This window comes from Sphaeramia orbicularis, chromosome 12 (genome assembly GCF_902148855.1).
Source record: "Sphaeramia orbicularis chromosome 12, fSphaOr1.1, whole genome shotgun sequence".
Classification (NCBI taxonomy): Eukaryota; Metazoa; Chordata; class Actinopteri; order Kurtiformes; family Apogonidae; genus Sphaeramia; species Sphaeramia orbicularis.
Window position 1 is genome coordinate 59,264,435 of NC_043968.1, and position 16,236 is coordinate 59,280,670.

At 37.9% G+C, this 16,236-nt stretch overlaps 1 protein-coding gene across 2 annotated transcripts in view; it reads right to left on the reverse strand.

The window, feature by feature from the left end:
• lmo3 (LIM domain only 3) overlaps positions 1-14,875 on the reverse strand; it is a 73,902-nt gene extending 59,027 nt beyond the window's left edge. Inside the window, exons 1-2 of one of the 2 annotated variants that reach the window (XM_030149440.1) lie at positions 14,742-14,875; positions 2,862-3,075 (exon numbers count right to left, since the gene is read on the reverse strand). In XM_030149440.1, the coding sequence (XP_030005300.1) occupies positions 2,862-3,067 (206 nt within the window). In that variant the 5' untranslated portion in view covers positions 3,068-3,075; positions 14,742-14,875. Of the gene's footprint in view, positions 1-2,861; positions 3,076-13,974; positions 14,308-14,741 lie in introns of those variants that run through there. The other variant, XM_030149439.1, reaches the window with a different exon arrangement.
• Between the last annotated feature and the right edge of the window lie 1,361 nt (positions 14,876-16,236).

A 16,236-nucleotide genomic window follows, 5' to 3' on the forward strand; every position in this document is an offset into this window, starting at 1 on the left:
CTTCAGGTGTTACTTACGACATATTCACGGGTGTTTATAGATATTCATATTCATACATCGACTGTCAAATAAACAGGTTTCTGAGACATCAGGTCATGTGTCATAACCACTAGGGGTGTAACGGTTTCTCTGAATCCATGGTTATATTCAGATTTTGCTTAGATGTGTTTTGTTTTTTGGGGTGGTGAATATGACAAACAAACTCGTTCACATCTGAGGTTTTAGGTTATATTTGAACCATGCTTGAACTGATGTAATTTAGTTTTAACCATATGTTAAGCTACAAAATTAGAATACGTTCTCTTTCAAATTCAATCCAACACATCTGTTATTATAAGGCTCTTTGTTTTTTCATTCTGTTCACAAAAAGCAGCTATTTGTGACCAGACAAAACCTTGTCAGATCAGTTTGATGGACCTGTTCAGCTGGAGATGCACAAAACTGACTGGCCTGAGCCTGGTTGTGCTTGAGGTTTTAAGGTGGTGCTCAAATATGGGCCGAGAAAGTGATTTTAAACATAGAAATCTTAAATGATAATTCAGCCACTTTGCTGTTCCTTATCTACACACACACACACACACACACACATAACCAGTTACCATTTTATCAGGCTCGAGATCTCCTAATCTTTAATGGTTTATACAGATTTAGCTTCGGCACTGTTCAGTTTCGCTGTTCATTTCTCAGTTTTACTCTCCAATTCACATCAGTAAGATTTTGAATTTCCTTAAAACATGGAATTAAAAACAGGTGAGATGAGTCTCTTCTCCCACCTGACACCTGTTACACTGATACTGATCACCCAGTTTAACCACACAAATGGTGGTGGTTTGAACAACTGAGAAACCAATTCCAATCACACGCAGACCTTCACTATGGAGAGACTGTCTGACTCCGCAGCCACAGCATCCACATCCACACACATGTAAAACAAAACACTATGAGGTATTAACACCTACAACCCTCCCAGAAAGAAGGCAAATATTCAGAAATCAGTCCTTTCTCAAATGTTCCTGGGGATTGCTGCTGCCTAAAATGCCTGATTTCTCAGCAGGTTTTTGTTGCGTGTAGCAGCGTTTATTGCAAAAGTAGTCGTTTTTTATATAGATTAAAGGCCGTTTGTTGCACATAGCGTGAACCAGTTTATCCTCCAGGTAGAACAGTGAATTTCCTTGTGCTATTTTTAGCTATAGATTCGGTCGGTAAATGTGACATGTCTTCATTCAGACACAAGAAATTAAGTTTGTTGTTGTAACTTATGTATAGCTCAGCATTTTGTGTAGGTCACATGGGGAACACAGGGGAATCTGTGCTGCATCTACATGAAAGTTGTTGTGATTGGACAAAATTGCACATAGAATTCACAGAGAATAATTTAATTTGTTTTAATTATTGTGATCCAAACATCACAACACCCTTAAGGAAGAGATGAATATAATCAAACTGTAAATGGGCTTGGCTAAATTTCTTAAAAATTAGAAGAAAATTCAAGCTGCTGAACAATCTTAATGCACCTTAAAAATTGGAGAAAACAATTAACCTCAAGATTTCAGGAAGTTGTGTTCAGTAAAAACAATGAAAACCCAATTATTTAAGACAAATTTAATATTCTGAGATTGAAAAGTTGTGCTATTGACATAACTCATAAAATAAAGAAACCGATCTCTTGGGAAACTATCATTATTTTATCTTATTACTGGTTGAATCTATCTCAATATTAGCTGAGACAGAGTTACATATGTGTTCTTAAAATATATACATTTTTATATTATTTTGTTCCTTTCTTGGGAAAAAAAATACTACTAAAAAACGACTACCTTTCACTCTTAGTTTCTTGAAATTCCTTTCCACAGTTTAATCATCAAACATTCACTGAAAGAATATCAAAGGTGGTGATAAAAATGGATGAACATTTGCTGTTAGGTACACAGTCATTTTTCTTTTTTTTTTTTACTTGTGATGTTGAGATAAGCATTGAGGTCTGAAAACACAATAGAAAAGTGAAAGAAAACTGCCTTGTGATAATTAAATCGATTAAAAATCTGGCTCAGCTTCTTCCAATGAAAAAAAGAAAAAAAGCAAAGTTGTGTCTGAAGCGTAGCAGAGCAGGTCCTCAACAGACCCCCTGAAGCCCCAGTATGTATATATGCATGTATATGTGTGTGTGTGTGCGTGCGTGCGTGTGTATGTATGTATGTATATGTGTGTGTGTATGTATGTATGTGTGCATGTATGTATTTATGTATGTATATGTGGTGTCTGTGTATATATGTACGTATGTATGTATGTGCGTATGTATGTATGTATATATGTGCGTATATGTGTGTATATGTATGTATGCATTTATATGTGTATGTATGTATGTATGTGTGTGTATGTATGTATGTATATATGTATATGTGGTGTGTATGTATGTATATATGTATGTATGTATGTATGTCTGTATGTATATGTGGTGTGTGTGTGTGTGTGTAGGTGTGTGTGTCTGTGTATGTATGTATGTATGTATGTGAATATATGTATGAGTGTGTGTATGCATTTGTGTGTGTGTATGTATGTGAATACATGTATGTATACATGTATGTATGTATGTGTGTATGTATGTGGTGTGTGCGCGCGTGTATGTATGTGAATATATCTATGTGTGCATGTATATATCTGTGTGTGTGTGTCTGTATGTGTGTCTGTGTATGTATGAGTATGTGTGTATGCATGTGAATATACGTATGTGTGTGTGTATGTGTGTTTATGTATTTATGGTGTATGAGTGTACGTATGTGGTGTGTGTGTGTTTATGTATATGGTGTGTGCGTGTTCAGTGTCCAGTGTTTGTTTGCCATCACACACACATCCTCTCTTACCGTAGGTAGTCTCTCCGGCACAGGATGAGGTTGGCTTTGGTGTAGAGCGTGGAGCCCACCTCGCCCAGCCTGCAGTCGCAGCAGGCACACTTGAGGCAGTCCTCGTGCCAGTACTTATCGAGGGCCTTCAGCAGGTAGCGGTCCTTGATCTTCCGGTTGCAGCCGGCACAGCCTTTTGGCTTGGTGTCCGGCTGGACGGAGAGCATTTGTATACCTGAAAAGGAGATTGACAAAGTCAGAGGCGCTCTCCTTTAACCACGACACACAGAGGCACAGTGTAACAAGTGGAAAGGGTTGGAACTGGACTTGGCTTCAGAAGAAGGATGACAGAGCAAAACAGACATGCACTCTGTAAAACCTGTCCATTAACACTTACATGATAATGCAACAGAAAACTAAATGACTGTGTTCTAAACCAATTAGGGTCTGGGGATCCACTTTTTTAGAAAACTGACAAAACCTTAAAGCACATCTCAAAGTAATTCATACCTAAAACTCAGAACATAAATGTATATTCCTGAACATTTTAGCATCTTAAAGAGGTAATGCAACCATTTAGAAATTATTCATTCAAAAAAAAAAACAAAAAAAAACAACAAAACTTTGCTTATTGCATTATTGAAAACATATTCAGGTCAAAATATAATTTCCATTATTTTCATATCCTTTCTTAAAAATTATAAAATAAATACTAAAACATTACCACACACTTCACACCAAACTGTCAGTAACACATGAAATACATTGTTTTATATTTTTAAAAAAAGACCAACAATCTTAACAAGAAATGTGATCTCTTACTGAAAATACATCAAATGTTGTTTGTCTTTGAGTCTTTTGGACTAAAATGGATAAAATATTAGGTTTGATTGTTAATCCAAACCATATTCATTTTTACTTCTTTTAATTGGAAAAAGGCCCATCAGTTTTAGGTCTTTATTTCCTTTGCTCTTTGTTTCATACCAGTTATCTTTGGTTATTATTATTATCATCATTATCATCATTATTATCATTATTATCATTATTATTATTATTATTATTATTATTATTAATCCTCCTTTTAGTTACATGTCACCTGTTTCCATTGGATACATGGTTGTATATGTGCACATATGGATGAACACTTTTCTCTTTCTTTGTGTTTGTGTCAACAGGTTTGGAAAATACACAGAGAAAATAAAAATTAATACAAAGATGTTAAACAATGCTGGTATAGGAAAACAAGTTTGCAAAAACTGTAGTCAAATATAATGTCAAACCAAATATATTTAAATGTATAAGTATTTTTAAACATAGACTTTTACTGATGTAAGTGTGTTGCTATAACTTTTTTTAAACATATGCAAATGTTAAGAACCTCAGGAAAGACAAAACCTCATGACCCCCATGTGATCCCTGGGGACCTCCTGAGGGACGGTGATGTCAAATTAGGAACCACGACGTTAAGGTTCAGGGTTTATTTGCACATAAATTGCATATATATGTATCACAGTGATAATGTAAAAGGCATTTTACAGGAGAGGTTAGAAGTCAAAAACACACACTTGTATTAGTAGTATTAAAAAAACTGAAGATGCACTGGTGTTACAGGTCTATACTATGTAAGAAAATAGCAATAATAGACGTCGATCGGTTCCCTGCCTTTCAGTACTGACTGAGGAAAGTTCGACAATACGGGAGATAAACATCTGGAAACTATATGACAAGTCATAAGATCAACATAAAAACAAAAGCCTAATATATTTTCACATTAAACAGTGATAAGACTAATTAAGTACATCATATCTACCTCTTTACAGCAGGTGAGCTGACACTTACAAGGTGAGAAATACTGCACTTGTTATATACTGCACTGTTTCCCACTAAGCACTAAACGCATTGGTGTAAAAATGCAAATAAAAACCAAATAGGGATGAAAACACCTCGAGAAGACAACGGGAAACAGAAGAACTTCATCTGTATGTAAGGCTTTGCTTATCATTTGTTTAGTTTCGTTTAATAGGATCTCATTCGTTACAACAGCGCTGTATCTGTTCTTTATGGGGTCAAAAAGAACACGACAGCAATAGATCATACACTCATTACATAACAAACAAATGACATGAACACACACATGACAAGTCCCTGACAGTGTAATAATTATCAGATGTTTGAGCCAATGGTTTCATTTATGGAGAGTATTAAAACGCAGTGGGTTAGTACACTTTTAGATACTCTCTGTAATGAATTACGTGCTTTTTAATGACTTAAGCAACATCATTTTAATTACAGTTCACCTTTACACTCCTATTTCCAACATCCCCTTTAGAAAACAAAACCAACTTCTCACTACTTTTATAACTCATTACAACTTCAAAATATTCATTAAGTATAGAGCACATTTTATTTATACACTAATACCAACTCTGAGCATTCAGTTACATTTTTATCCAAGTGATTTAATATTTAATTCACATCTGATTTTATTATTTAGTTTTTATTATTATTATTATTATTATTATTATTATTATTATTATTATTATTATTATTATTAGAGGAGGCAAGGTGTATCATTTTTGGTCCGATTCATTTCTTTATTTCTTTGTTTGTTAATACTTTAACAGCAAAACTATTGGTTGAATTCATACCAAATTGGGTTTATAGATTGCCAATGACCCAGAATAGATGTGATTACATTTAGGGAACAATAGATCAAAGTTCAAATTTTTTAGTAATTTTCAAAATCTTTTTTTTTCCCCCATTCATTTATAATGGCTGAAATTTGTCTATGTCTATGCTGACATAAGTACACACATAGACATGATGACATCAGCTGGATCGATGCCAAAATAAGATACAATATGTGCGAGGGGTGGGGTCTGTTATGCCTGGCACCACTTGTTTTGATATGAATATGTGTTGCACTCCAATATAGAAAGGTAGATTTTAGTCTAAGCCTGAAGATGTCTAAATGACATTTTAACTTTATTTTCTTTATTATTTACAGATGTTCCCAAATCTCTCGCCTCATTACTTTATTTCTGGCCAAGGGACACACCAAATACAACACACACAGTATGATTTTTATAGTGTATTAGGGGCAGGTTCTGATAAATAAATAGATAATCCTAATGGGCCACGAGAGGGGTGTAATATTCTGAGAAAAGACTTGGAATTAATAAGATTGAGAAGATCGAGAATTTAAATTCTGTTCTGAGAAATGTACCAAAGAGACTGAGAAAAACTGAAGCCTTACATTTAGAAGAAGAACAACGTGATGTTCTCGGATTATTATTATTATTATTATTAGTAGTAGTAGTAGTAGTAGTAGTAGTAGTATTTGTGAGTTTCATTCCAAAGCTGTAGTATAAATGACGTGCACTAGCATTGTATCACTCCCTGTTAAAATTGCACAACAGTTTATAAACCACTGCACATTACAAAGACATACACAGTTTTTGGTATAAAACAGCGGATTACATCACCAGAGGATGGTTATCTGGAACCCTAGACAAATCCAAACACAGTGAGCTGCTCTCAGGCTGTGAACTGTGAAAATAAGCTGGAGGAGGATCTCTTTACTATCATAGATCCAAACCCGGACCACAATCTGACCACAACAACCAGTCCTGGACCTGAGCTACAGGCGCTGATGCATTTCCTCTTAACACACACAAACATCCGAATCTCAGAGCGTTGCCTCCATGTAAAACATTAAAGAGACATTTCACGTACATAAAAGACCATACAGGTGGAAAAGTGGAGCTAAATGTGACAACAAAACAGAAATACACGAGCAATGCAGACAAAACACCAGATTCATTTCTCCAAAATGTCACTGAACAGCACTGAAAAGTAATGTTTCTTCTTTTCTCTTCTTCTCTTATCAATTCGGTTACTCTTTGAATTGTATTTTTTATTTATTATTGACTATATTCTTGATGCTTTAAGAAATATTCACCATGACGTTCACAGAAAAAGCAGCTCCATCAGGATTAAATATATTTTACAGTGCAGTGTTCAGGTGAACAGATGTTTGATGCGTCTAATTTTAATTCTGATAGAAATGCAGCGGCTAAAACAGGTGAATTTACAGTGAATAACATTTATTTACAAGGAAAAGAGGCTGTCATCTTTGGCCTGTTCGGAACAACACGCACTATTTGCACTTAAAATAGTCTGTTAACTGGAAAATAGAAAATATTATCTAACATTTCACTTTAAAAGGAACTGAAGCTGAAGTCTAAACATGTAATATCAGTCATTTATGGTACGTTTCATAGGATGCAAATAATTAGTTTCATTTTCATTACATTTGTTTATTTGTTTTTTTTAATTAATTGTAACTGACTAAATGTTTGGTTTGTAAAATAGTGAAAAATGTCATTCAGTGTTGTTTGGTCCACAATGCAAAGATAATGGTTTCTTTACTTTTTACCTACAAAAATGTACTCCAAAAATAAATAAATAAATAAATAAGTGCAAAAGTCACTGCAAATTAGTCAATGAATTGATGAGTCATTGCAGCCCTGTCAGTTTTGTAAACTGTCACCTTTAGAGTTAGTTATTATGATGTTTTAGGCGACAGTTGTTGAACTTTGACCCATACAATCTCAGGTTTGACTGGAGGGAAAGTGTTTTGTACAACACTGGCACTATGAATAGGAAACTGAGGCTTAAAGGTTTTAAAGTTCCATTGAATCAGGCTGTGGTAGTGTTTCATCTGATGAGTTGTATCTCTTATCTAGTCTCAGCTCTAATATACAACAGTCAGACTTTTTCATGATAATATTCTCTAACAGCACTTTATAAGACTGAATTCCATTTTGTATAATTCATTTACTGTTATATATTTATTCATTATCTAGATTAACTGCTCATCCTGATGTGAAAAGGTGATACCAATCTAAATGTAATGTTCAGGTTAATATAGAAACAGTAGACAGACAAATTAAAAGTACAGAAGTGGAATTAAATGTGTTCACTTCAGATGGACAGATATATTATTTCTTGCTTTAAAAAGTAAACGTCTAAAACCATCTAAATACATTCTGAACAGACGATCTGTGTAACATTACTTTATACAGGAGTTTAACTTCTAACACTAGTCGTTTTACCATTGACCCTCAAACTGCACAAATATAACTTGCGCATAAGAATTTACCAAATGGAAAAACGACAATTTCACCAAAAGTCTCATTTTTCAATTAAAAGTTTTAGCGCTGGCAAGAGGTGGTTTTTCGGGCGTAGCACAAATGTTATATCACACAAAACTACAATGGAAAGACCTTTTTTTGTAACTACAGTCAGGTGAATTAAAAAAACGGATGTTGACGTACGTTACAACAAGTGAAGAATAAGAAGAAGAAACATGTCGCGGTATGTGTGGACACACCAGGAAACCCAATCATTTTTTAATTTAGTACGAGATAGAGGGGTAACATATAATAATAATGAATATATCTGTAAATCAACACCATATTTACATTTGTCGCCATGTTTATGGAATGACTTCTCATGTCAATAATAAATAAACAAATCATCAGATGTCCAATGGAAAAGCGACTACTGATACACTAAAATGTATCAAACCATATAATGTAATGTTAAGACAATGATAAGGCTCTTGTAGCTTTACACACAACAGGGTGGGGAGTGGGAGTGGGCTGCAATCGAGGGGGTTTATTGTGGGTGTGTAGATGTGTTCAGGCCTGCCCCCTTTTGGATCTTGTACAAAGGAACTAAATGTACTTCCTGTGTCAACACTATAATACCTGGAGGAAAAAAAAACTGCACATTCAAGCAAAAATGGCCGTCTTCCTGTTTGTGTTAGAGAGGAGGTCAAACTCATTTTAGTTCAGGGGTCACAAACAGTCCACTGTGATCTCATGTGAGCCGGACCAGTAAAATTATAGCATAGTAACCTATAAATAATAACTCCTACAAATAATAACTGCAAACTTTTGTCTTTGTTATTATTAATTATTAGTGCAAAAACAGTTAATTTACATTGTGAAAATGTTTAGATATATAAACTATCCTTTCATACAATATGGGAACAACCTGAAATTTCTTCAAAGAAATAACAATATTATTCTTTAGTTTATCATTCACACATATAAATTACAACTTACAGGTCACAGTGGATCTAGAAAAGCACAAAACATTTACTAACATGCATCTGGAACTAAAACGTAGGATTTAATATATGTTCTACTGTGTCATTTTTGCACTTCGTAAATGTGTCCTGCGGGTCCTTTGGTGGGCCGGTTTTGGCCCGTGGATCGTATATTTGACACCCTTGAGTTAGAGTATGGCTCTAAGAGGCTTTTTTTGTAAGTCTGGGCCAGATACACAATTTAGTGAAACTCATAGAAGGGTGCGATTTTTGAGATTTGAGCGGTTATTGATCAGTTCTTGGTGATACATTCAAATACATGTGTCACCATTCAATGATCAGTCAGCATTTTGATCACTGTGGATGGATGATGTTGTTCTGGTGAAGTAATTAAAATGCAATGACTGTAAATAAAAAAAAAGGATGAAACTGTATTTTCTAATCAAAATGAGCAACTTCCTGTTGAGTTTAGGGTATGGAATCTGATTATGAACATATTAAACCTCATTTTTAGAGCCAATACATGACCAGTAAAGTACACATAGTACAAAAACATAAACTAAATGTGTTCATGTGGATGTTCACATATATTGATGACACTTATTTTAAGAAGTAAACTGCAAAAACAGCAAAGAGTCCAATGATAGAAGGAGGATAGAAGAAGTGAAGGAGAAGCTACAGCAGCTGACAATGAAATCGCCACAAACACAAACTGAAGTGTGAGGAGACCAGCAAACGGCCCACACAGACAGACACACAAAGCCACAGTTTCTCTTTTCCCGGACACTTTTTTTCTGCGCGTTGACCTCCTCTGTGTTTAAAGGGGCGGGGCCACAGCTGAAGAGCTTTGCAGCGGCCGTATTGTTTGGCCCTGAGCTCACGGTGGAGGAGCCTTTGTTGGCCCCACTCGGGTCCAAGGGGAGGAGGAGGGGGCTCAAATTAGTATTCTCCTGCCATTCCCCTGAGGAGACCCACACCCCCCACTCCCCTTTGTCCACTATTCACTACATACACACACACACACACACACACACACACTTCTTTCTATTACTTAACTTAAAGTTGTTGTAAATGCATGATTTACATTACACTCAGATTTTAGCGTTTCAATGTGCAGTTTCAGCTCTTTGTTTCCTAATTAACTCATCTTTTCTTACCATTAGAGAATTTATTTTTTTTTGCATCAAATGAGTTTTTTTTTTTTCGTCTTCCAGATATCTACTTGTTAATATTTATACTAAACTTCTAAAATTTGACATTCAGGTCCTTCTTGTTATATGTGAACGTCACAGTTTCTTCATGTATTAGTTTTGTATCAGAATAGTTGCATGTTCAAGTTTTACGAATACATACTGACCAAATTCAGGCCAGACAAAAAAAAAAAAACATTCATCTTCACCAATTATCTCTATTGGAACTTCAACCCTGTTAATAATGTAACAGGGTGGACACATTTTGAGCTCTAACTTTCCACAGATACGGTACTTTACAACTGTGGCAGATATGTTTTACAGTCAAACCTTCTTGATAAAAGTAGAGAATGTCAAGTTTAATGACATTGAACTCACTTCAGTTTCCACAGAAAAAATCCTGTAGAAAACAATTTTATGTCACTTCCTGAAAACAATCTCAATAGCAGTCAAACAAAAAATCTGACATATATATTACCAATGTGAACAGAGGGGAGAGGACTTCTAAGTCAAACAGAAACAATGAAATTGGAAAAAAAAAAAAAATTATTATGTTTTTACATGAGTCAAAAGGATTATTATTGTTTTTCTGTAAGATAAAGAATATTTGTTTGGTGGTTGTAACACAGATTGTATGGATGCTGATCCTGATGCATGACGACATGGAAGCACTGATCAATTAAAAAGTGCATAAAAAAACAAACTAACATTTATAATATTGAGTGAGAGCTACATTCATGTAATCCAATCTATTTACTGTAGGTCTTTGTAAAAGAAGTAACCGAACGCTCCAGGAGTGAAATGGCATTCCTCATATGTCTGTTACAAAGACACTGATGTGAGACGTGTGTCCTGAACTTTATTCATTTTATTTAACCCAAGACTCCCTTGAGATTAAAATGTCAATTTTGAGGGAGACCTGGCCGAGAAGTCACACTATTACATCTAAAACCAATAAAATCAACTGTGACAAAAACTGACAAAATTAAACGAGAAAAAAAACCCATGAGACGAAGTCCAGCTGAGGAGCAGCAATAACCCAGTTCCACAGATCTGTGAACGTTTGGGAACAGAGGCCTGTCCAAACAGGTGCTGGACACTGATAGAAACTCTGGGAAAGCTCTGCCTCTGTCCTTGTTTTTAATCATACAACACATTTTGACAGTGTTGACATTAATATCAGGTATTAAGGACCCAGTATTTGCTTCATTCAGACTCTTTCTCAGCAGGTTCTCCGTACATTCTGACACTTAAATGTGTTTTGAGCCTTTTATCTCTTAATGAACTCATCATTGCTTCCCATTGCCAACAATATTTTGTGGTAAGAATTTTGTTTTCTATCTTCCAGACACGGAACACACAATTCTTTCTTCTTTTTTTTAACACACAGTCGACAGTTTCTCAGACATCACTTTGATTCTTTACTACATTAAGTGCTTAATACTTTAATGCATAGTACAGATTATACTACAGATTCATTCTAATGACACTTAAACCTCCACCAATATTAGATGCTCTTAATGCCCTCAAGTGACAAAATATGTCTTAGTGCTAAATCTCGCTATTTTGTGTTAACTTTGCTACGATCTACTTCTACTTTATTTTTTTATCAGTCTCATGCACAAAATGTCAAACCCTCATCACACCATAAAGTCATATTACATGAACATTCATCACAAAATGAGTCTTCATTACAGCTCCGTGTTAAATTCTTTTCCTAAAAATTGCCTTTTGCTGATTATCCCACCGAAAGAAATCACCATTTATGGAAGATATTTTACATTTACAAGCAGAACAAGTTTCAGCTAAGTCACACAGCAGTGTGCATCCTCTGGAGTGACATTAAACCTGCCGCTCTCTGTGCCTGATGGGGATGTTCCTGAATGCAACACGGGATCTGAATCTCCTGTACAAATTCTATCTTTCTGCTTTAATTATTCCACATGGGTTTTCTTTTTTTTTTTTTTTTTTTTTTTACCATATAGCAACTTAGCCTCTAATATCCTTGTTATCACGATGTAACATATTCTGGAAAATGAATGACAAACCATTCAGGGATTTTATCTCATTAGACAGGAGTGAAATCCCAGCTCTTTAATTATTTGAACAGTTCGTTTATGTATTGTTGATGTTGCATGCTGGAAATATGTTTCAGCAAGCAAAATTAAAGGATTTAAATACATTTCAGATATGATTAAATTTTATGAAATGGCTAAAACATGCAAAAGGTATACTGCCATGCATGTGAATGTTTTGTCACTACATACTGGCTAAAAAAAAGTCACACTTACACAAACTGAGGTATTTAGTCTGTGTTGACTACAATCAACTTTTAGATTGATTCGTTGGCTTTGCTCTGTAATTACTGTCAAGCACAAAGCAACCAACCCTCAAGGATTTACAAGACACTATAAAAAAAGTAAAGTTTCAGTGGTTATATTTCATTACAAAATCACAACTTCTGTCCAAAAGCTTGGCAAATAAAATGAGCCTCAACAAAAGCTCAAGTAGATTTATCTGTCTGAAATGTCACAGCAGAAACAGGTGAAACCCCCAGGAAGTGATGGAAACATTTGCATACTGTAATTACACTTATTTCAAATGTGCTTGGAGTTGCAAAAACATGCAAAAATACGCGTTTGACGCCGGGTTTGTGAACATTTTGTCAACATTCTAAAAAAAAAAAAAAAAAAAAGCTGATTTGTCTTCACCTATCACACATTGTTCTTTCTACACAAAGTGCGTCTTTGGCTGAGAAAAAATTCGCAGAGGCACGTATCAAACAGGTTGCAGAGTGCAGAGAGCAGCTCGTTTGTTCCAGTGCGTTGGCGCTTGCTGATTTGTTAATTGGTTGGATTTAGAGGAGAAGCGGTGCGCGCGGCGGCGGCTGCTCCACCGGCTGCTCTCCGCTCCTGCGCCGCCGCCGCCGCTGCGCCTCTTCAGCGGCACTGATCCGTCCAAGCCTCGTTAACACTACAAAGTCCCCGCTATACTCATTACCAAACCAAAAGAAGACGGGAAGAGTTTCGACTCCCCCCACCTCTTTTTTTTCCTTTTTTTTTTTTTGTACTGTGCAGTCAACTCTTCTAGGAAGGGGAAGGGGGTGAGGAATTTGGCCACTTCTTCCACGATTGTCGGAGGTGGGGGGAAGTGCGGAACAAAAGCTTCATTTTCTGTAAAGGGGAAGGGGAAATCACAGCTGCTCGGCCCTAATGATATCTGTTTTATTTGCTCGCCGGCTCGTATCCTCCCTTTCCTCCCTTCCTTCCCACTTTCTCATTGTGAGCTCCGGGGCTTCTGCTGCTGCGCGTCTCGGCCACATGTATCATCATCATCCGAGCAAAAAGCGAAGGAGGATGACGGCGATGATGATGATGGTGATGATGATGATGATGGAGGGATGGATGGATGGATGTAAGGAAGGGAAGAATGACCTGCTCTTTCAGTGCCAGCCAACGACATTCTGACATTTCACCCTATCAGTTTAATTACTGTTGCCATGGCAGCGGAGTGCCGTAAAGGCCAATCACGGATTTAACACACAAGACTCAATTTGCCATGCAGCTTCCAACCAGCACATAACCGAGACCGGAGCCGTTCTGCACGCGGGAACACGCAGCTATACACGATGAACATAAAAAGCATATGAATGTGAATGAAAGGTTACCAGAGGAATAAACACTAGGTATGAATGAGGTCGGAGCAGCGGTGGGTCAGATGTGGACCCTCCGATGCAACAACACAGTAAAGACACAGAGGTGGTGGTGTGTGTGGGGAGGGAGGGAGGAGGGGGGACGTGCGTTTCATCCAAACAAAAGCGTCTTACCGAAACTTTTCTCTCTTTTCTGCATTTGTTGAGCCCCCTTTTTTTAAGCAGCCGAAGCACCACACCATGCAACCCCCGGAGCCGCCTGGTCCGGCCGGAGAGAGGCAGCAGCTGTCTGCAGGATCAGGCTTTGTTAAACGGAGGGAACAATCCAGCACGGCGAGCAAAAAAAAAGAAGAAGAAGAAGAAGAAGAAGAAGACAAGGGGGAGGACGAAAAACACGGGGTAGGGAAAGAAAAAGAAAAAAGCTGGAGGAGCAGCAACAGCGAGCCGATCCGCTGCCGTCGGGGCCGCGTGTGTGTGTGTAGAGTGAGAGAGAGAGAGAGAGAGAGAGAGAGAGAGAGAGAGAGAGAGAGAGAGAGAGAGAGAGAGAGAGAGAGAGGAAACCCGGAGCTCCGTAGGTGCGTGTGCGTGCGGAGAGAGACGCAGGCAGCGAATGACAGGACGACAAAGAGATGCTTCCTTCCCCTTCACCATCTACTCCTATGGACACAGGTCTGTTCACAGGCTCCTACTGCTGCTGTGTGCTCATGAGCAGCGCAACAATAACCACAGACCCCGAGTCCGCTCCCACACACAAGCCCCACACCACATTTAACACACTCCACAGCCACTCCAACGACACGCGACGTATTTTAGTCTACTGTTTTCTTTCCACGCGCACCCAGATCATATAACGCACCCATTTCACCTGCTTTCAAGACACAAAAAATAAAGAAATAAAATGTCATCCTTAGGATAACATTTTTTTTTTTCAGTTTACTCACCTTTTTCAACAAGTTACGCAGAAGTGTGAACTCCAGCTGAAGCTACAGATCCCCTCTGACCAAAACAACAAACAAATAAACAACAACAAAAAGTTCACCAAACTGGCATGGCACCGGTCCGCACGGATCTTCTTCAGGCTAGTGATGGTACTAATACTAAGAATACTAATAATGATAATAATGGGCTCCACGTGGGTCAGGGCTGGCCGTCTGTTGGGTGATGCTGTACCCAGCTACAGGTGTTCATGCATCCGCACGCGGTGAGGGACAGTCCGCGTTCCCATGTGTTCGACGTCGGAGTGTGGAGAGAAGAGCAGGGAAGTGGAGCTTTATTCAGTCCGAACCCCCCGATCCCCGCACCACTGAGCCATTACATTTACACCCGCACGATAAGGTCATACACTTATTAGTAGCGGCTTCCACTATAACAGTGGTATGGAACGCGTGCGCGCCACCGGAACGCCCACTTTTTTTTTTTTTTTTTTTTTTTTTTTTTTTGAACGTCCTTCAATCTCGGAGCGGCGGGTGCGCGCGCAGAGCGACGCACGGCGGTGATTACATTACAGACACAAACACATGTGGGTTTGTTTCACAGGGGCTGCCTGGTGCACTTTATCTGCTGAAACCTCCATGAAACTACAGAATCCCAAAAAATGAAAAGATTAAAAAAAAAAAAACCTGTTCAACTGAGCTGGGATGGCAGAGGTGAGTTCAGGACAATCCCACACGGAAAATAACGCAAAGTATAAACTGATTCCGTGTCATGCAATCCGACAGATGTTTTCATGTTTACCTCAGATATTAAAATAGTGCAGTGGATACCGAAATATGCGCGAGGAAATGTGCAAAATATGATACTTTGGTGAGCACGAGAAGGATGGGAATGCGTTACTTTTCACGAATTCTTACAGATAATACAGATGAGTTCAACAGCAGCCGAAATAATGAAACTTAAAGGAATGAATACACGCGAAAACAAACCAAATGTGTGTTTTAGGTACAGGAAAACTGCATTTGTGAGCATGGAACACGAAAGGCACGCGCATCAATCATCATAAGGCATACATTTCCACTTTTTTTGTCATCATGCCTCCAAGTGTTTATTTAAATGACTTCGGTAAAGGATGAAATTATTCTCGGTCATGTTATTGGACCATCAGTCAGCGGCCGCGATGTGGGTTATGGGATGTGGGATGTGGGGGGGGGGGGGGGCTCCCGTGTGTTCACCTCCACTCACTCACTTCCACGCACACGCGAGACACTGCTCCAAACACACGGCGTGACAAGTGTAAGTTCTTCTTTTAAATATACTGGTGAGTGAGGAGAAGAGGAGGAGGAAGGAGACGGAGGAGGGGTGAGGTGAGGTTGGGGTGGGGGGTAGGGGGTGGGTGGGGGGGGGGTGAGGCACAAGTCAATAGTTGGCATGCGGCTCCAGCCTAAAATGCAGCGATAATGAGATGGGTCATAAAATGCTCTCCGCGCCATTATGAGTGAT